Raw genomic sequence first — 22,430 nt, 5'->3', positions numbered from 1 at the left:
CCCAATGAAAAAGAACAAATAGCTAATAAATTCTTAAACCTTAGAATGATTGGAGTAGACAGTAAGGGTTACACTACGGTATTCTTCGAATATGCTAGAATAGTGCCGACCCTTGCATCACCAGAACCAGTATTAATATCCCGTTACATTTGGGGATTAATCAATGAGATTAGACATTTAGTCAAGGCAGCTAGACCACAAACCATAGAAGAAACTGTAGAACTAGCAAATACCTTGACTGATGAATTAGTGCGTACACAAGAAGAAAACCAGAGGAAAAACCTAGCTCAAAAGCTTACCCAAGAATTTCGCTATGGAAATTCCAATCGTGGGGAAAATGTAGGTTCTACCTCTGCTCTTTACTGCAAGTATTGCAAAAGGAAGCATTCTGGAAGATGCTCTATATACTGCAATTTCTGCAAAATATCTGGACACAAGGAAGAAGACTGCAGGAAGAAACCTAATAATAAGATATGCTACAATTGTGGAAAACAAGGTGATATTAAGCCGAACTATCCGAAACTAGCTCCAGCCATGAACAACAAGACTACTAAAAATGCTACAGCATTTGTTCTGATAGCCGAAGAAGCCAAGATGATCCCGGACGTGATTACCGGTGCGTTTTTAGTTAATGATGTTTTTGCTAAAGTATTATTTGACTCTGGTGCGAACCAAAGTTTTATTAATACTTCATTTTGCAAACTTCTCAATCAACCATTAACTAAACTCCAACAAGAATGTCTAGTAGAGATAGCAAATGGAGAATCCATTAAGATCACTGAAATCTTGCAGGGAGCAAGAATAGAATTTTTAAATCAAAAGTTTATTGCAAATCTTTATCCAATGAAGCTGGCAGGATTTGATGTTGTATTAGGAATGAATTGGTTAGTAACAAATAAAGCCAGTATTCTGTGTGATCAAAAGTCAATACCAGTAAATTCACCAAAGAGTGAAAAGATCACAATTAAAGGAGAGAAACCGTCTAGATCTACGAAATTCATCTCTGTGATGAAAACAGTTAGTTGTGCAAGAAAAGGATCACCAGTGTATATGAGTTCTATAATCATTAACACTAAAGGAAAAGAATTGAAAGATGTTCCGGTAGTATCTCAGTTTCCAGATGTTTTCCTAGAAGAATTACCAGGACTACCACCGAACAGGGAAGTTGAATTCAGAATTACCTGCTACCAGGGACAGCACCAATTGCCAAAGCACCGTACCGTTTGGCACCAGCAGAAATGCAAGAATTAAAGAAACAACTGGATGAACTTTTGGAAGAAGGATTCATACAGCCAAGTTCATACCGTGGGGTGCACCGATCTTGTTTGTCGAGAAGAAAGACGGGTCAATGCGAATGTGCATTGATTATCAAGAATTGGATAAGGTCACGATTAAAAATCGGTACCCATTACCGAGAATCATGATCTGTTTGATCAATCGCAAGGAGATCGATTTTTCTCTAAGATCGATTTACGCTCAGGATATCATCAATTAAAGGTACAGGAAAAGGACATTCCTAAGACCACTTTTAGGATGAGGTATGGCCATTATAAATTTACTGTCATGCCATTTGGTTTAACCAATGCCCCAGCCGCATTTATGGACATGATGAACCGAATATGTAAGCCAAATTTGGATAAATTCATAATTGTCTTTATAGATGATATTCGCATTTACTCTAAGAGTAAAGAGGAACATGCAGCTCATCTGTATGCACTCCTAAATTTTTTGAGAAAAGAAAAGCTTTATGCTAAATTTTCGAAATGTGAATTTTGGTTAGAAGAGGTACAATTTCTTGGACACCTAGTCAACCATGAAGGAATTCATGTGGATCCCACAAAGATTGAGGCAATTACTAAATGGAAAGTCCCTGAATCACCAACCGATGTTAGAAGTTTTCTAGGACTGGTCGGTTATTATAGACGATTTATCTGAGATTTTTCTAGAATAGCCATTCCTTTAACAAAGTTATCCTGTAAGTCTGTTAAGTTTGAATGGGGACCAAAACAAGAAGAAGCCTTTAGAATTCTTAAGCAAAGATTAACCAACGCACCCATACTAGCGTTACCAGAAGGAACTGAAGACTTTGTAGTCTATTGTGACGCTTCTAAGTTAGGTTATGGATGTGTGCTGATGCAACGTCAAAAGGTTATAGCCTATGCGTCTAGACAACTTAAGAATCATGAAGAGAATTATTCAACCCATGATTTAGAATTAGGAGCTATAATTTTTGCCTTGAAAATTTGGAGACATTACCTTTATGGAAGTAAGTTTACCATTTTTACCGATCATAAGAGCTTAAGATATGTTTTTGGGCAAAAGGAATTGAATATAAGACAAAGACGCTGGATGGAAATTCTTAGTGATTATGATTGTAATATCCAGTATCATGCAGGAAAGGCTAATTTAGTAGCCGATGCTTTAAGTCAAAAGTATCACGAAAAAACAAAAAGAGTACGTTCTCTTAAACTAAATCTACGGATAGATTTAAATGAACAAATTAGAGAAATACAAGAATCAGTAATCAAGGATGATACTGAAAAATTGAAAGGAATAATTAAGGAATTAGAACAAGGAACGGATGGAATATAAAGATTCCATATGAAAAGAATGTGAATACCTAAACTAGGAAATCTACGCCACCGAATATTAGAAGAAGCCCATAAGTCTAAGTATACGAATATACGATACATCCTGGAAACGATAAGATGTATCAAGACTTAAGAAAGAATTTCTGGTGGATAGAAATGAAAAAGAATATAGCAGCTTATGTGGCCAAGTGTCTAACATGTTCACATGTCAAAGCTGAGCATTAGAAACCCTCAGGTTTGTTACAGCAATTAGAAATGCCAATATGGAAATGGGAATTGATAACAATGGACTTTGTTACCAAATTACCCAAGACACGAAAAGGTAATGATACAATCTGGGTGATTGTAGATAGGTTAACCAAGTCTGCTCATTTCCTACCAATGAAGGAAACTTTCAGTATGAAACACTTAGCCAAGTTGTATGTAAACGAAATAGTTTCTTTACATGGAATTCCTTTATCAATTGTTTCTGATAGAGATAACCGTTTTACTTCTCATTTTTGGACAAGTTTCTAAAAAGCAATGGGAACCAAGCTAAATCTAAACACAGCTTATCATCCTCAAATGGATGGATAAAGTGAAAGGACGATGGAAGATATGCTTAGAGCTTGTGTAATTGATTTAGGAGGGAATTAGGATGATCACTTACCATTAATAGAATTTTCCTACAATAACAGCTATCTAGGGGTGTTCAAAAAACTCGTGGCTCGCAGCTCGCTCGAAACTCACTCGAAAAAAGCTCGAAGAAAGCTCGGCTCGAAATTGGTTCGGTTGTAAATGAGCCAGCTCGGCTCAGCTCGGTTTGTAAACGAGCCGAGCTCAAGCTTGGCCTGGCAAACCGAGCCGAGCTCGAGCTTGGCCTGGCTCGGCTCGTGAGCTCGTGACCTGGCTTGATAAGGTTTACATCCTCTATTGTTTTTGTCCCACATCGCTTAGAAAACAAAAACTAAGGGAGTATCTTCCCTATGAAAGGAGGTAAAGACAATGTACAAAGTAAATTAACTATTTATACTTGCATATTTAGCCATATGGTTAAATTAAATGACAATTATGGCCCTTAGTCTATGAAGAAAATCATTTTTAAGGACTTTCTAAGTAGTAAATTTTGCGGTTCTTTGTTAGTTCGAGCTAGATCGAGCCGAGCCAAGCTAGCTCGAACCCTAATCGAGTCGAGCTCGAGCCTAAAATCTCAGCTCGATTTGAAATTCGAGCTCTAGCCGAGCCAGCTCGAATCAAGTTCGAGCCGAGCTCGAGCGAGGTCTAGCTTGGCTCGACTCGGCTCGTTTACAACCCTACAGCTATCATACCAGTATCAATGTTGCACCATTCGAAGCACTTTATGGACGAAAGTGCCGAACTCCAGTCTGTTGGGCAGAAATTGGAGAAAAGCAACTATCTGGACCCGAAATAGTACAAGAAACAACGTACGAGATTATCCAAGTCAAAGAAAGACTGAAAGCAGCACGCGATCAACAAAGGAGTTATGCTGATAATAGGCAAAAGCCATTGGAATTTCAGGTAGGAGATAAGGTATTATTAAAAGTTTCTCCATGGAAGGGAGTACTCAGATTCATCAAGAGGGGAAAGTTAAGCCCCAGGTATGTTGGACCTTTTAAGATTATTAGAAGAATAGGATCTATAGCTTATCAGCTACAACTGCCAGAAGAGATGACAGGGATACATGATGTATTTCATGTATGTAATCTCAAAAAGTGCTTAGCCGATGAATCATTAGTGGTACCTCTTAAGGATATAGAGGTAAATGAAAAACTCAAGTTTGTAGAAAGACCTCTACAAATTGAAGACAGAAAAGTCAAGAATCTCAAACACAAGAGATTGATTCTAGTCAAAGTAAAATGGGATTCCAAGAGAGGACCAGAATACACAAGGGAGCTTGAATCACAGATGCAGAGGAAATACCCACACCTATTCCAGTAAACCTCGAGGACGAGTTCTAAAACAAGGTGGGGAGGATATAACAACCCTCTTAAAATAATTCCGACGCTCCTGAAATATTTATAACACCCCTATACGCCCTAAAATACACCCCGTATACGAGAAATGGCCCAAAATACCTTTATATAATTAAAAAAAATAAAATAAAAACAATAATTTAAGTCTGTCGCGGGGCACAACAGACTACTCCAAAGCTTACGCGGGGCGCGGCAGCTTGGCTACGAAGCCTCACCCTGAGCTGCCACGTGGCAGCCTCGTGTCAAGCCTATTGGTCAACTCAGCAACCATAGGGCCTACCCTAGGGAGCGTCGCGGGCCGCGAAGACCCCGTCTTCGTCCGTCGCGGGGCGCGAGGAAGTGTTGTATCAGCACTATAAATAGGGTTGACCGGAATCAGTTGAAATCGTTCAAACTTCATGTTTCTCTCTCAATTTCTACATAGCAATTATAATCCTCGGGCATTATACCCACTAAATTAACGAAGCTCTGCCTCGTTGTAAGTATTTTAACCCCAATTACGTATTAGATACGCTGCCCGATTGATCTAGTGCTCCGTAACGACTGTCGAGGCTCTGCCCGACGTAGTCGTGGGAGTTTCTGTCTCGGGGAGGGTATAACTAATGTAAAATTTGGGTTATTATACTAACGCGTGTGCATTATTTAATTAATAGATTATAACCAAGAAAACACAAAGGAAAACCCTAAAATAGCAATGTGAGTAATCTCCTTTTTGTAAACTGTTTTTACAAAACCTTAAATAATTTACAATGTGATTAGCAGTTATTGAGTCTTTGTAATTCTTCAATTACTGCCGGTATGTTGGGGTTTTGTATACAAAATGCCGAACATGTTACCATTGGACAACGAGATAGCCAATGAGTAATATGACCCACCAGTCAAGATTGACAATACTGAATGAGTAATTGTGTAGATACAAACATTGTAATCGCTCTCAATACTGTAAAATGATAAAACTCTTCTTGATTAAATTGGGATTCACTCACCAGTATTTCCCACTGACAAAATGTTTTTTTAACACGTTTCAGGTAACAAAATGTGAAAGCCAATTAGAAGCCAGCTGGACAACACTGAAGGCTTGGAAAAGTGGCTATAAAAGTTACCTAAATAAAGAAGATGTTTTTATTCAATAAAATAGGGTTTATCCCTATAAACATGTTTGTAATAGAAACTTGAGAATTTCCCATGTGTTTAATAGTATAAAAACGTGGTATTTTACTTTGATAAAATATTTCCTAACTACGGTCCTGATGTAAATTCCGCTGCCAAATTGATAAAGTCCGATACCACTAAATCTGAGTTCGCGACCGCCCGCTCCCGGGTAATTGAGGGACGGGGGTTGCGACAAATTGCTCCCTGGATCCCTCAAACTTGCACTTTCTACTTTGAGTCCCTAACCATCACACTTTGTAGTCAATCGAGTTCTCAACCCTTAACTCTGTTACTCCACCGTTAGAATTGAAGGGAATTTCCAAAATAACCCTAGATATAAAATATTATTAATTCTTTTTCTGTATGATCTATCACCACTCACACCTTTGTAAATCCCCACCACCACCTACACCTTCGTCGTCTCTTTCCACCTCCGGCCACCACGTACAACTACCGTCTCTGCCGCATCGACCACAACTACAACCTCCAAAACACCATTTTATATGGATTATAGATTTAACAAAAGTTAGTCTTAAACTTCAATCTCATAAACTGAAACCACGAATCCCAAACTTACAACTTCTAAAACTTAAACTTTAAAGATGTCAGTTCGATTAGACTACATACACCATGTGTGTAATTAACTCTTGAGTAGACTGCAATTTATGTCCTTGTGCTATGGTCCAAATTGCTCCCTGGATCCCTCAAACTTGCACTTTCTACTTTGAGTACCTGACCATCACACTTTGTAGTCAATCGAGTCCTCAACCCTTAACTCTGTTACTCCACCGTTAGAATTGAAGGGAAATTTCCTAAATAACCCTAGATATAAAAATATTATTAATTCTTTTTCTGTATGATCTATCACCGCTCACACCTTTGTAAATCCCCACCACCACCTACACCTTCGTGGTCTCTTTCCACCTCCGGCCACCACGTACAACTACCGTCTCTGCCACATCGACCACAACTACAACCTCCAAAACACCATTTTATATGGATAATAGATTTAACCATGGTTGTAAAAGTCCCGCCTAGGCTCCGAGTACTCCCCGAGTACTCGCTACAAGGTAGGTTGCCGAGGCACGAGTACTGGTCTCTCAGGCCAATTACTCCCCGAGTAATCTCCGCCTAAGCCGAGTACTTCCCGAGTACTCCCAAATCCGACTAGGGAGCGCCTAGCGACTTTTGCAACCATGATTTAACAAATGTTAGTCTTAAACTTCAATTTCATTACAAAACTGCAACCATGAATCCCAAACTTACAACTTCTAAAACTTAAACTTTAAAGATGTTAGTTCGATTAGACTACATACACCATGTGTGTAATTAACTCTTGAGTAGAATGCAATTTATGGCATTGTGACCACAACTACAACCTCCAAAACACCATCTCCACCTTCGACCACCTTTCACCTTAACTTAAAACCTAGAAACAATTAACGCAATAACAACATTAGCAGCATTCGCATACTAATTATCCATCAAAAACGTTTTGTCCTTAAAAATCAAGCACGTTTTTCCCCAAAGGGTAAAACGTGCTTGATTTTTAAACATAAAGGACAAAACTCGTCAAATTTAAACATAAAGGACAAAACTTGCAAAATGGCCTAAAGATAAAGGACAAAACTTGCAATTCACTCTAAAAAAACGAACCAAATGAAATAGTAACAACAATTAACTCATCGATATAAGAATGAAATCGCGAAGACCATATCTTATTGGAAAATAAGGAACCATAGAAAATGGTGAAAAGTTGTGTACAACCACCACACTGTCGCATCGACCACTACTACAAACCTGCGTTACAATCCACCGATCCAAGGAAACCCAAAGCGCAAAGGCTAGGGTGATGATCTCGTACCTCACCATTGAATGAGGCTAGGGATTTGGGTCTTAAGTTTTTAGACCCACCTCATTCCGGACGCTCTAATCATCATCACCATTGCCACCATTTTTGGTGGTCTTAGGATTTCGGATCTGGTGATGGTGATGGTAGCCGAAAATGGGTTTGTGGTGTCGGCAGAGATTATTTATTAGTATCGATTTTTTATAAATGAATCAAGTAATTCTAGAGTCAAATAGTAATCATACAAATGTTTTAAGTTTTGGGAATGGTGTGGGAGTTGGATGGCGGGAAGTGTAGGATTTAAGAATATAAACTTATATAAATAATTATAGAAAAGAAAATTATTCGGTATATAATCGGGTAGGTGAGTATATGCTATCGGGTTAGGTAAACGAATATATCACTATCAATTAATTACCCGATTACCCAACCTTACACACGTCCCGGATGTTTTCAAGTATTCCTATCGAGGTTGGGTTCCGTTGCATCCCTATTTAAGCATGTTGGTTGCATTATATATGAGAGGGTTCAAACTAACAAATGGGCTAAAATAAAACGCGATAAAGGGGCTAAAATTCGCCCAATGATTGTTTTAACTTACAAAATTTGTTAATCATTTTGTTCAAAGTTTTAGATTTATAGTACATCAATGTTATAGTTGTAATCGTAACTCATATATTTATTATTTATTGAAGAGAATAAAATGGATCATAAATGCTAGTGGGTCAACTCAGTCTAGTTCAGCACATCATCACATTCCTTGTAGTGGAGCTAGCCTCTTATTTTAGGGGTATCCGGATTTTTTTTAGTGTATAATCATACAATAACAAAAAAAAAAGATAATAAAAAAAGTAAAACAAATATCTAATAGATTTGTCCTCTTCTTTTTTTATAGGTTGAAATCGTTCTATCATATTGTCGTCTCTTACTTCAAAGAATTCTAGTACCTAGTTTAACAATAACAAAGAAAACTAAATACTATAACTTTTTTCTAAAATTTAACTTATCTAAACATAACACATTTATGATTTATAGTCTTAAACCCTAACAAATATACAATGTATAATTCTACATAAACTGTAACACTAAACAAGATATCAAAGGATAAGAAAACTCACAAATCACGTCAAACCCAATCGGTCAACGCCAGTCAACGGTGTCGATTTAAGTCAATCAGCAGGGACGATCAAACAGTTAACATCAGGAACGATTCCAGCAGGCTTCAACAGGGACAGGGACGATTTCGTGCAGATATCATGCTTCAGCAGGGCCAGGACGATTCCAACAGAGTCGTTGGCTTCTATTCGACACAGATACTTCTTCAACGTTTGGTTTTCCAAATTGTTGTCTTTCAATTCTATCACCAATTGGGCTAAGCTTTGTTATTTACCAATTGGGCCACCTATCAATTCTATTATTGTTAATTTGGGCTTATTTTATCATTAGGAATTAATATTCAATAAGGTTTTGGGTTGTAAAAAATGTCTGGGCTTATAAAAAAAATGAGATTTTAGTAATATCAAGTATCCTATTTTTTGGTGAGGGGTATCCTCGTATTTTTTAGAAGTATCCTACGTATAAAACCGGAAAAAAACGCTACGAATACGGGGTTGAGTCGTAGCCCGTGCTACGACTCCTGTAACTATACTTCCGCCCTTGCACGTTCCTATAACAATTGTTATTTACCAATTGGGCCTCCTATCGATTCTATTATTGTTAATTTGGGCTTATATCATCATTCGGGGTTATAAAAAATGGCACTTTAGTAAAAAATGTTATTCTACAAGTTTTTGGGTTGTAAAAAATGTTTGGGCTTATAAAAAATGGCACTTTAGTAATATCAAGTATCCTATTTTTTGGTGAGGGGTATCCTCGTATTTTTTAGGAGTATCCTTTGTATAAACCAGAAAAAAAAAACGCTACGAATACGGGGTTGAGCCGTAGCCGTGCTACAACTCCTATAACTATAGTTCTACCCCTGCACGTTCCTATTTTGTAAGACTATGTGTAGTGATTTTAAGTACGTCATTATTAAAGTGTCACGTGACTGTCATGTAAGCAATAAATCTTTAACTAAACCATCATTTCACAAGGGTGTAGTTGTTTTAACTAAAAAGTAAATTAAAAAAAAAGTTATAGAAAGATATATTATGTGATTGGTTGGTTGGTTTTAAGTGGGCCTCACACCCTCCCCTTTGACGCACATTATTGGGATAACGATGGGCTCGTTGGCGCCCCCTTTTAACAATTGCATAACGGTGAAAGGGGGAGGGGGTGAGGTGGTAGATCTTCAAGCCACACTACATTTAGTCTAATGCTAAGGGTTTGACCTAACATTTATAAATTACATTTCAAATACCACATAAGTTTGTTGGTGGGCCAAAAGAAAGAAAGACTTGATATCAAGGTGGCCCTATCAATTCATTTGGGTCTGGGGTCACAACTCTTCAACATTATTTGCACCTTTCAGTACATGTTGGCATGTTGCAAGATGTAAAAATTATTGTACTCATCAATAATTATGCCATCATACTTAAATCATCTAAACTCTATAATATAAACAATTTCTTTATTTATATCTATATGCTAACATATATATAACAAGCAAGATAATATTAAAATTGGTTTAGATGATTATATTACATATTAACTGATAATTGTAATTATATAAATGATGATAGAATATTTTTAACGTGAGGTCAGGGGTGATCAAGACGATTGATTAGATAGAGAGCATTACTGGTGACTTTTGCGACATATGTGACCTTCTGTTTGACATCGGTTCGAACCCTGCCTTCGACCTCTTTGAACCCATCGAGACATGTATCTTCGTTGGTCAATGCTGCACTGACCCATGTCAAGGCATTGCTCATTTGCCACCTGAATGTGGCTCTTCTGAGCTCTTTGAGTTCACTCAGCGTGTCTCTCAGCTCATCCACCGAGTCTGCTATCTGGCTAGCACAGTCCTTCACAGCCCCTTTCTCTCTCTGGTCAGCTTCCTTTTGTAGGCTGGAAAGATACTTTGATGCATTGATGGCTCGAGAGATGCTGACTTTGATCGCTGCCTGTGCCAGTTCACGAGGTGTGCTTACGGGTCCTTTGTAAATGGAGAGAGTGTGGACGCAGACCTTAGGGAAGGTGGCATTCTGGCACGATGATTGGACGAGATCCAGTGAAGGGGTGGCCAGTGCAGTTGCATAGGAAGTGAGAGCAAAAATAATGAAGAAGATGCAAGCAGCCATGGAGATATTGAAGTGAAGCTAATTTAGCAAAATGTGAAGTTAGGTGGGAAGCAACTAAATAATAGTCAGTAGCAGAACAATAATATTAATGAGATAGAAATGCCATGTGCTGGATATATATATAAGGTTATATATATAGGGGATGGTTCAAATGAAAACCATTTTTATTGTGAAAACTCGAAAACTAACTAAAAAACCTAAAAAAACCTAAAAAACATACAAAATTTTTTTTTTTTTTTACAATTTTTTTTTAGAAAAATCGCTACTTTTTATATATGGAAAAAAATTTCAAAAAAAAAAAAAATTTGGTTGTACTGCACATGTGCACTAATACGGAAAGCCTAAACCACTTAACCCACCCCCCACCGACACCCCCCAAAAACCTAAACCCCCCCCCCCCAAAAAAAACCTAAATTCACCCTCCCACCAAAAGCCTAACCCCCCCCCCCCCAAAACCTAAACCCCCCCACCCCCACCCTCCCGAAAACCTAAAACTAAACCCTAAACATAAACCCGAAAAAAAACCTAACCCCCCCACCCCCACCCCCCAAAAACCTAAACCCCCTCCCCCCTCACACCCAAAAACCTAATCCTAATCCTAAACCTCCAAAAAAACTAACCCTAAAAGCTAAACTAGAATCAAAAAACTAATTTTAAGCATGTAATGCACATTGTAGTACATGTTATATTGCACATGTGCACTACTATAATAATAGTATTGAAAACAAGACGACACCATAAATCTTTTTTTATGTCATAAAAAATATGCTCGAATATACTTGAATGAAAGATAAGAAAATTTGTGATCTTATGGTGCCATTTTTGTTTTAAAATGATAACGTATGGAGAAATGAGAAATGTTTGAAAAGTTATATATTTTTTGTTCCAATTTTACCCCTCCTTCATTAAAAGTCTTCTCTCCCTCCTTTTTAGTGGGTTTTAGTTAGTTTTCTAGTTTTCACAATAACTATTGGTTTTCATTTGAACCTTCCCCTATATATATATATATGGGTAGGGATACGGTAAAAAGTGTCTAAAATGTGAGAAGGATAAGAAGTGTTTTAAACCATTGGATATTTGATCTAATGGTTGAGATCAATAGGGTATAAAAATGTAAATTGTGTTTTAATTAGAAGGACCTTATGTAAAATTGAAGGGTAATAGTGTCTTTTCCAATGTTTCAAATATGGTAACCGTATCCTACACAACCAAAACCCCCATTAATCTCCTAAAAACTAGCTATTCAAATTTAATTGCTAAATTATATCGATCATCAATTCTAAAAATACAAAAATATGTAACTACTGCAAGAAACGTATAACACTATACATCTATCATATAACACTATACATCCATCATATAACACTATACATCTATCATATAACACTATATAACAATATATAACACTATACATCCATCATAGACATGCTACCAGAAAAATATAACACTCTGCATCCATCATCTAACACTATATAACCAAAGAACACTATATAACACCATGTAACACTATATAAAAAATATATAACACTATACAGTTCTGAATGGTAGTTGCACTACAGAATTAATAATTTATGGTGTTATATAGTGTTTTCTGATGGTTGCGCTACAGAATTATATAACACTGCAGAATTATATAACACCAAAAACCATATTATAACACCATATAACACCAAGTAACAATAACACTACAGAATTATATAACACCAAAAACCATATTATAACACCATATAACACCAAGTAACACTATATAACACTATATAAAAAATATATAACACTATGCAGTTCTGAATGGTTGTTGCACTACAGAATTATATAACACTACACAAATTCTTAGATTAATTCCTAAATTCGAATTCCTATAATAAAGGGTGGCGGTTATTTTGGGCAGTTATCTTTTAATCAATTAATTGAAAGAAATAGAAAATTACTAATTCACCCTTTTGAATTAATTTAGATATAGGACACTTGTCATCACCATATTATTTCTCACCCTTCTCACAAAAGTAGGACTTTGTACAGGATCATCTACCTACCATATATATATATATATATATATATATATATATATATATATATATGGTAGGGTTCCAGCGTGAACAACCTCCTTTGATTTCCTTTTTAGTTGTTAAGGGTAGGATTGTAATTATATAAAAAATTAGATTTAAATCATTATTTTAATAATTGAATTAAGTTACATCTTTCCTAATTTAAATTCATTATCCACATTATGTGTATTTATTAATAAGATAATTATCAAAACAAACAACAAATCACCAGATTTCAATTTTAATTTTTATTTCAGATTTCATCACCAGAATTCAAATTTTGATTTTTAAAATCCACGTAACCTTCATATTTCAACGGTATACACATGTGTACTTGGATATAAATAGAACAGTACACATGTGTACTCAGCATCATACATATGTGTACAGTAATTCACAGGTGTACATTAACATTCAATACAAAAAAAATTCTGAGATATCACAAAAACAGACGATATACACATGTGTACATCGCATTAAAAAGAGGGCAAAATCAGAATACATATGTTTTTTTTGAACGGCAGCAACTATATATAAATATAGCGAACAGCAAGAAGCTGAAATTACAAGCGGAACATAAAAAACATTAAACAATCGAGGCTATATCGAAGTATACCCAGTTTTTCCACTCCAAAAACACACCTTTGACTCTATTTTTAACCCACAAAAAAGAGTCCTCCTTGATGGAGTCGACAATCCTCCGCACCGGCTCCATGATCCCGTTGAATTCCTTGTTATTTCTTGCAATCCACAACCTCCAGAGACAGCACAAAGCTACCAGGTGCACGACCCGTTTCCACCTCTTAGACCCGATTTGCGACTGAAAGTGGTTAAGGATCTGAGCAACCAAGGCGTCCTCGGCAAGAATGGGAATTTTCACCCAACGACAAACGTTCCACCAAACGCTCCTTGCCCAAACCCAATCAGCAAGCATATGGTCTGTTGTTTCATCCCGGAGCGAACATCTACTGCATTTGACTCCTGACACTTGGATGCCCCGTTTCACTAATGCAACTTTGGCCGCTAACTTTCCCGACTCTGCCCTCCAAGCATGGTTATTGGCCTTTAACGGAGCCCAAGCGTTCCAACGAAAGTTATCCCCGTCCGTGAAAACTGAAGCCTTTGCGTCCATCTCGTCACGAATACTCTTAGTAGAAAACTGCACACCTAAATTATTCGCCAAGACCCACTGATCCTCTTCATCCGACAACTGCAACCCGTGTAATAAGCTCATGAGATTTCCTAGCTCGGCCCACTCCATGTTAGAATTAGGATTTTTTGACCAACCCCAGCGCCATTGGCGAGACTCACCTATAACTTCAAAACAAGAGGAAACCGAAGCTGCCTTGTCAGATGCAATTTTGAAGACATTAGGAAACATGTTTTTTAAAGTCCCGCACCCGAACCAGTTGTCGAACCACATAAGCGACTTTAACCCGTTGTCGACTTTCACTCCAAGCTGGTCTTTTATGCTAATTCCCATCTTCCTGATGCTGCCATCGACTTCTGCAATATCCTTCCACCAACCCGTGATATTTTTGTTCAACGGCACCATTTTATTCGCCTTCACCGGGCCGTGTATCGCTGCAATTACGCGGGCCCAAAGCTGTTTCGGATCCTCACGAATTCGCCACCACCATTTGGCAACCATAGCCAAATTAAATGACTCTAGACCTCCCATCCCTAGCCCTCCATGTCTCTTTGAACGCAGCATTTTATTCCACCGATACCAGCAAATCTTAATCTTGTTACCCACTTGACCCCAGACAAACTTTCTCCTAATCCCCTCAAGAGTTTTAAGAACTGCTTTAGGAGCCTTAAAAACTCCCAGGAAATAGGAAGATAGGCTGCCCAAGACGGACTTGGCTAGCGTCACTCGACCCGCGAACGAAAGAGTCTTAGCTTTCCACCCGTTCAGCCTTTTATGAAATCTATTTATAATCGGCTCCCAATGTTTCACGCGCTTCATGTTTGCTCCGATGGGGAGCCCCAAATAAGTGAACGTAAAAGTACCAACCCCGCAATTGAAGATGCTCGCCACATCATTAATTTCGGAATCGGACACCCCTACACCAAAAACTTTGCTCTTATCCGGGTTAATATTCAAACCAGTGAGAAGGCTGAAGCACCGAAGGAGTCTATTAATATTTTCAGCATTATAAATAGACCACTCGCAAATAAACATCACATCATCGGCGTAGCTTAGATGAGTGAGAGTTGGACCGTCGTCGGGCAATTTAATCCCCGTAATAATTATGTGTACATCGCATTTAAACAAATAATTATTTTAATAATTGAATTAAGTTACATTTTTCCTAATCCTTGATTTGATTTGTAAGAGATTTATGCAATCAATTTAAGAGGATAATTGATTACTTGATTTGTGAGAGATTTATGCAATCAATTTAAGATTGAAATTACACATATACCCTTTTTGTATTTAATTAAATGGAAAAAATTAACCAAATAATTACCATCATGACACTCACTTTAATCTCAAGATCATAAAAATCAAGGGCCCAGATCAGTTCACGCAGTTCACTCTTGGGATTTTGTTCACGTTTGAACCTAATCCTATATATATATATATATATATATAACCTTATATATATCCAGCACATGGCATTTCTATCTCATTATAAGAAAAAAAACATATATATATATATATATATATATATATATATATATTGGGGACCGCTAGAATGAGAACCACCTCGAGTTGTAAGAACCGCGAGAACCACACCGTACGGGGCGAGGTGGACCAAAATTTTTTTTTCAAAAACGTAGATGCATGTATTATAAACACATTCGTAAAAAAATTTAAAAAAAATGCCGTGCGTGTAGTTTTTTACACCAAAAGTTTGTGGTTTACGAGTTCCGTATTACGTTTTACGGAACTCGTAAACCACAAACTTGTGGTGTAAAAAACTACACACACGGCATTTTTTTTAAATTTTTTTACGAATGTGTTTATAATACATGCATCTACGTTTTTGAAAAAAAAAATTTGGTCCACCTCGCCCCGTACGGTGTGGTTCTCGCGGTTCTTACAACTCGAGGTGGTTCTCATTCTAGCGGTCCCCAATATATATATATATATATATATATATATATATATATATATATATATATATATATATATATATATATATATATATATATATGTTTTTTTCTTATAATGAGATAGAAATGCCATGTGCTGGATATATATATATAAGGTTATATATATATATATATATATATATATATATATATATATATATATATATATATATATATATATATATGTTTTTTTTCTTATAAGTCTTTGATCCGTATTAAAGTGATGTTTTATATAGACAAAGACTCTTAACTGAACCAAACCCAGAAATAAAAAAGGTTAGTAAATGCATTATTGATGATTGTATAAATAGAGAAATGAGTAGCTAAATGAAGCAAAACAGAAAGGACAGCAAAAGGAGAGGCTGTGAGTTTACTCTTTTTAAATGCCCACCTGTATTTGTTGGCCATTTAACGGTAGACCGATTAAAAGATAAGACGGATCGGGTCAGGGTCTGGGTCAAGTGGGTTAAAACTTCAAAATGAAATAGTTACATGCATGAGTGTCATCCATGTTGTATGATCTGACCTAATTCCACATCTTCATGTTTCCTGTCCTGCTTTTGACTGGACCCATTTTTTTGAACACCATTGCACATTTGGGGCCTAGGTCACATGCATTCTGCATTCTAAAGGCCAACTTCATATGAACTAACCAAATGTTAGTAGAGCTCTTAGCTTGTTAAAATCTTTGTATAACTAAATGGAAGGAGTATATTATCGGTTTCTCACTTTCTTATAATTGTATTGCTCTAATTATACAGGTTTACCTACACTAGCTGCTGCGTGGTGTACAAATTTACATTCTTTTAAATTCAAATGTATAAAAAAAAATATATAAGTATGTATAACATTATACGGACTGTTTTAGTTCAGAAGTACTCCTTGTGGAACTCAAATCGTGTCGATGTCTTCTGGCTCATCTCATATGATAGTTTCCTTAGCTCCTTAGCCAACACTGGCATCCCACAATAGAACACTCCTACATAATCAACAAATTTATAAGCTTCGACTCACAATTCGAATTGATAGACTAAATCGTGGTTTTAGAGATTTGTTTACCTATGGTTGTATTCGGATGTTTCGATGCTACCTTCCCAAACACCTCTCTCCAATTCGGCCTAGCAAAATGTGTCCTTACCTGCAACAATACTTACGCTTCTTATTAGATTAATTCTAGCGTTTAGATTAATGTAGTATTGAATAAGATATTTAGGATTATCATACTCTAGTGCCAGATAGGATGTCAACTCCATGTTTGGCATGAGTAAGTGCTTGAACCATAGTGATCAAAGTTGATCTTGCATCACCTTCCTCATAAACACTTGTAAGATAATTGTGCATCTCGATTTGACCCTGTTTCAAATTAATCGTAGTCCAGTCAATTAATATATTGTAATGACATGTATCAAGATTAAAACATGTTTATTAATTACTTTGTGATCAATTTCCGCAACTTCATTCATGACTCCTTTAAACCATTCAAACGAGCCGGGCTCCCTAGTGACCCAATAGAAATTTGCACTTTTAGTCCTTCTTGGTTTCTTCTTTTCATTTGACGATGCGATACTTGAAGATGCTATACTCGTAAGACTATCCCCTGACATACTCGTTTCTGTGTTTGAATCTGTTTGGTCTTCTACTGCCCGATTATTGTTTAGTAAATCTCTAAGAATACTTATAAAAGGAGTAGCTCCAATTCCTAGCCCAACAAGAAGTAACACGTCATAGTTCCTGTAATCTTGCGCTGGTGCACCGTAAGGTCCGTCCAACAGTAGCTTTGGTAAACTGCATTGTTTAATTTTTCACTTTACTTTTTCAGTTTTCATCATCCATATAGTTTCTTAATGCCAGATAAAGTTACCCTTTTGAATCCACTTCCCCTAGCTTCCTAAATTTGGCTCGACCAATCGTACATGAAGAACCAGTATCATTGGTTAATACTTGCTTCAACTCTTGGGTCCAGTCTCCAACTGTCCGGATGTGAACGCTCAAGTAATCGTCTCCTGGTGATGAAGTCAATGAAAACGGATGCCTGAAAGATTATCGAAAAGGTTTATTAAAAAACAGCATGGTGCGCTATAAACCGATGGATAAAGTGTACACATTATGTAATACCTACCATTCAAATGGAGAGATTGAAGGGCATTGCAGAAATATGTACTGTCCACTCCGGTATCTAAATCCACTCGGTTTTGACATAATTATGCTGAATACATCTCCTGGTAGGATGGAAACCTGACGGGAAAAATAACATGTTATTATTAGTAGACTTTGTGTAAATAATATAATAGATAAAGTGTCTACTTGATTTATAGTATGTTTTCACCTTCATGATTTTAGGGGAGTAGTGTTCTGAACGTCCTGTTCGTAGACTTCTCTCAGCTGCGTATATTAAAATTGGAACCGAGATGTACATCCACGTCTGGGAAATTAAAACGTATATTCTTGGTGAAAAAAAAATGAATATAATATATTTATCGTAATTGACTAATTGTTTTCCAAAATCAAGAAAGCAAACATCTTACGGTTTTTTGAGTCCAGTTATGAACCAAAAACAAGAATGATCCATGAACCAAAAGCAGTATGTACACCAAACCAAAAAGATGATGTGAAAACCAGAATGCATTGAATCCAGTTAACCGGTTGAAAGGTGATGGCAGCTTCAAAACATTTTTTCTGAAATATCGCGAAGCTAAGGTGAACGCAAAGGCCATTAATATCAGCATTGAAATTCCAGTCATGCCTTCCACACCGACAATTAGTTCCTTGTATGTCGGCTTCTTGTTATGGAAATCTGATGCTATAAGAGCAAACTTTTCTGGTGAAGAGTTTACCAACCGAGGAAAATCGCAAATCATATGATTTCCAGCGTGCAAACCGATGCCAACAGCTATTGCAAAAGCAATTACCTGCAATCCAAATGGATCTTATCAAGTTCAAGGCATGTATATAGTATATACGACATCATAAGATCATATTCAAAGGGTAGTTACTGATTACTTGATTAGCGATTACCTTGTGAAAGTTGATATTGTCATCAAAAGGGATGAACAATCGCGCTCGGGTAGACCTTAGGAACGTTAACATGTTTCTACAAACGGGTAAAAGAATAAGAGCCATATTGAGTTTGAGGGTTTCAGCAGCCCCTTTAGCAGTGGTCAAACAATAGCCCATGACATGAAAAGCAGCCTTGTTCCTATACTGCTTAAATTTCCATGTAAATAAACAAGCCATGGTTAAAAACCATAGCAGTAAAATCCAACTTCTTTGCCAGTTTTCCACCAAACCCGACTTTACAAAATGAGTTAGCCTATGAACAACGCTTTTAGGTTTCAGTGAATTCAAATTTTGACTCCACCCGCCGCTTGCTATGCTCAGAGGTCTACTGTAGTTCATGTAAGCTTCCCTTTGTAGTAGAAGCGTTTCCAACTGCCATAACTGAAAAGAAACCGTTGCGTACTATTTCTTGATAAACTTGTTGTAAGAGTGAGTTTTTAAGCTATTGTACCTCAATATAGCCAAGATTTTCGGGGTCTAATTCTTCCATAATCAAAGAAGCGTATTCCTCTGCTTGTTCTTTCAACTTTGACAATCTGTTTGCTGCAGCACTAAGCACTAGCAGCTGCATATATAAATGTTATTTAGTAAGAGAAATGATTTAATTAAGATCTAATCCATCAACCTATAAATCAAATTATATATAAAAAAAAGATAAAATATTTGTGTACGAATTACGGATATGTATACCTCTTGTATCTCATCCCTTGTGATTCTTCCATCTTCGTTGCTGTCGGCCCTAAGTTCATAAGAAAGAAAAAAGGAATGGATTGTTAAGGAGACCCAGAGCTAGCAAACTCGTACTTATCAATTGGAACGTGGCAAATGGGCTAAAATTGGTCTAATTTAAATAGAGTACAACTTTCGTCACGTTTAGAATTACATTGCCCATAAATAACGGAGAGAAACATCTCAACATGCCGGATCATGTGACAAACGCCATAGAACTTTCTGGCCTACGTTTCATCATCGGAATCCCCTTATTTTGAAGTTTTTTTCCAACTTTAGCATTTTTAATTTATTTTCTTTTGATTGTAAAAACGCGTGAATCTATCATTTGACTAATTTACATGTTTGTTTAGACATTCAAATTAATTTCTAGGTAATCAATTTTAGTTTTCGAAAATTTGACTCCACCTGCCATTTAGATTGTGTTGATGTAGCATTCCATATCAATATATTTTTTTTTTCTCAAAAAGTTTTCCTATAATTATTTGTGCTTCCGTGTAAATTGATATCATGAAATCTTGCTTAGCATTAAACAAAAATTACAAATTGGTCAGTAGTGTAGCTCAAGAATATGGTGTATGCAGTTTTCTATTAGTTAGCAAGTCGTTATCTCAAAAGAAATGCAAAGTTTAAATCAATAAAATAATTTTAGTTGGTTGCCAAAAGGCCAAAAACAATTCGAAATGAAAACTGTCACACTTTTTTATTCTTCAATATGAAGAAAGATAGAATATAACATCACTTTTCTGAACCCAACAAAAAATAATCATATGCGGTCGACTTTATTATTGTATCTTTAAAATTCTGCACCCTTGCATTCCGGTTCGGGTACATAGCATGCCAAATGACCAAACTACCCCTTCAACCAAAAACTCAACTCTAAATTTTTGGTTGAAGAAACTTGAGGGCTGCCTAGTCATTTCACTAGCTCAAAGAACCATTGAATGTTCAACTTTTTTTTTTTAAGAGTAAGATTTTCTAAGATAAATACACTATGTCGTCGTAGTACTCTCCACCACTTACCATCCGAATATTAAATGTTCGACTTCGACTTTCTCCATTTTTCTAGCGAACCAGAACTTTTGCGTCTTTAGGGTTTTGGGATTTAAGATTAATAACAGAAAGAGAGTTTGAGAGACATACATGTCGAAGAATATCTGCAGACGAGCGTCAAAACTCTGGTCGGAAATCTGTAACCAAAAATCGTGAAGCTCCGCTTTCGTGATCTTCCCCAATTTCTGCTGTCTTCTTCGCGCCAACGCATCGAATACGCCCAACGCAAACTCCTTCGAATCCGCCATTCCTACAAAAAACACACACCAATAAGTTAACAAACACTGGACCAATTTGTTTTATTGTAACAACATATCATCAAACTTAACCGTCACCTATGCATTCAGCGAAATCTTCTCGAGCTAATAATCCATCATCTTTAGCCAGACACGCAAACCGTGCCTCAACGTTTTTCCACAACTCGTTAACATCGGTGTTTGTAGTTTTACTTATAAACCGAAGACCACCTAGCGCTCTTTGCGCGCTAGATTTCGTGCGAATCAGTTTAGCTTTCAATTTTCTAGCATCTCTAGACGTGATCACCCGGTCCACACTTGCATCCGAAGAAGAAGCTCGCGATGAAGAAGACGTCAGCCACGAAAACTTCCTACGAAGCCTGGAGGCCGCCCCAGCTGGAGACGACTGTGAAGGAACATGTTGATGATGATGATGGTTTGAATGGTTAGCGGTCGGGGTCACACTGCATAAAATGACCGAATCATCTTCGAGTTCTAACGTGACTTCTACTAAATCTTGATCATTGTTGTTTCGACGTAGATCGTTGAGGAATATAGGGAGCATTGCTCCTCCAACTCCGTAACTGTCATTGGAATGATCAGCCGGATGGTCTAGCATCCGGCTGAAAGTGGATCTTCCGTCAGAGCCACCGCGGCTACTGACGGGAGACTCAGATTGCATCATTGTTGTAGATTGCTTAAAATTGTGTTAAACATATAAACGTGAATTTGCATCAACATGTATGGAAAGAAAACCACATAGTGAAAAGGGATTTGTGAAACAAGCAAACGATGGGAGCACACGAATTCAACGCTTATGTGTTGAGAGTAGTTGAGTCTTGTTTCTTTAACCCCCTATCTTTTCCAACTTCCACCTTGCCATTATAAACTATACACCCACCCCTTCTTATTTCAAATTTTCAATATGCCTATTTTACAAACTCACCCCCTTTAGTATCTTGTATCTACTCTTTATTCCCCCTTCTAGATTTCTTGTATAGTACTTGGGTCTGCCGTGAGTGTACCGCAGGTGAGAACCCTTGTTTGTACTTTGTAAGTTAAGTGAATCACCTTGCAAAGACATGAAAATATGACCTTTTACCAAATCTTTTTCAAAAGCTCTCCTATTCACCTTGCAATACCTCAAATACAACATAACAATAGTTGTTACATAGTTTGAACTTTAAACTAGTGGGTTTTACCCGCACTCCGTGGCAGGGGCCTGTTTTTTAACAAATTTATATAGGTATCGATTCAGTTCGTTTTGGTATCGGTACTCGCTATAACAATCGAGAGAGAAACAAAAAATAATCGATCGACAACAATAAAACGATCATCGATCGAAAACAACAAAAATGAATACCAAACCGGTACGACATTGTTCGGTCGGTATAAGTCCAA

At 37.0% G+C, this 22,430-nt stretch overlaps 2 protein-coding genes across 2 annotated transcripts; both read right to left on the bottom strand.

The window, feature by feature from the left end:
• Positions 1–10,159: 10,159 nt before the first annotated feature.
• LOC110938035 (pectinesterase inhibitor 3) lies at positions 10,160–10,906 on the bottom strand. The gene has a single exon (XM_022180510.2). It carries the CDS (start codon positions 10,805–10,807, stop codon positions 10,265–10,267), a length of 543 nt encoding a protein of 180 aa, XP_022036202.1. The 5' UTR covers positions 10,808–10,906; the 3' UTR covers positions 10,160–10,264.
• A 5,741-nt stretch (positions 10,907–16,647) lies between these two features.
• On the bottom strand, positions 16,648–21,915 carry LOC110938034 (respiratory burst oxidase homolog protein E). Its single transcript, XM_022180509.2, has 13 exons — positions 21,129–21,915; positions 20,884–21,043; positions 19,702–19,750; positions 19,463–19,576; positions 18,970–19,392; positions 18,480–18,863; positions 18,281–18,376; positions 18,074–18,189; positions 17,816–17,986; positions 17,388–17,739; positions 17,179–17,307; positions 17,014–17,092; positions 16,648–16,933 (listed from the first exon to the last, which is right to left on the bottom strand). The coding sequence occupies exons 1-13, from the start codon at positions 21,712–21,714 to the stop codon at positions 16,824–16,826; spliced, it is 2,769 nt and encodes a 922-aa protein (XP_022036201.1). The 5' UTR covers positions 21,715–21,915; the 3' UTR covers positions 16,648–16,823.
• Positions 21,916–22,430: the final 515 nt, after the last annotated feature.

This window comes from Helianthus annuus, chromosome 4 (genome assembly GCF_002127325.2).
Source record: "Helianthus annuus cultivar XRQ/B chromosome 4, HanXRQr2.0-SUNRISE, whole genome shotgun sequence".
Lineage (NCBI taxonomy): Eukaryota > Viridiplantae > Streptophyta > Magnoliopsida > Asterales > Asteraceae > Helianthus > Helianthus annuus.
This window is presented reverse-complemented; position numbering and strand designations above follow the sequence as displayed.

Bases quoted from the DNA above. Each gene is read 5' to 3' on its own strand.
- LOC110938035 (XM_022180510.2), bottom strand. From the start codon at position 10,807: ATGGCTGCTTGCATCTTCTTCATTATTTTTGCTCTCACTTCCTATGCA.
- LOC110938034 (XM_022180509.2), bottom strand. From the start codon at position 21,714: ATGATGCAATCTGAGTCTCCCGTCAGTAGCCGCGGTGGCTCTGACGGA. The intron at 18,190-18,280 runs GTGAAAACATAC...TTTTCCCGTCAG, and splicing joins ACTCCCCTAAAATCATGAAG to GTTTCCATCCTACCAGGAGA. The intron at 17,308-17,387 runs GTAATTAATAAA...AATTTGAAACAG, and splicing joins TTGCGGAAATTGATCACAAA to GGTCAAATCGAGATGCACAA.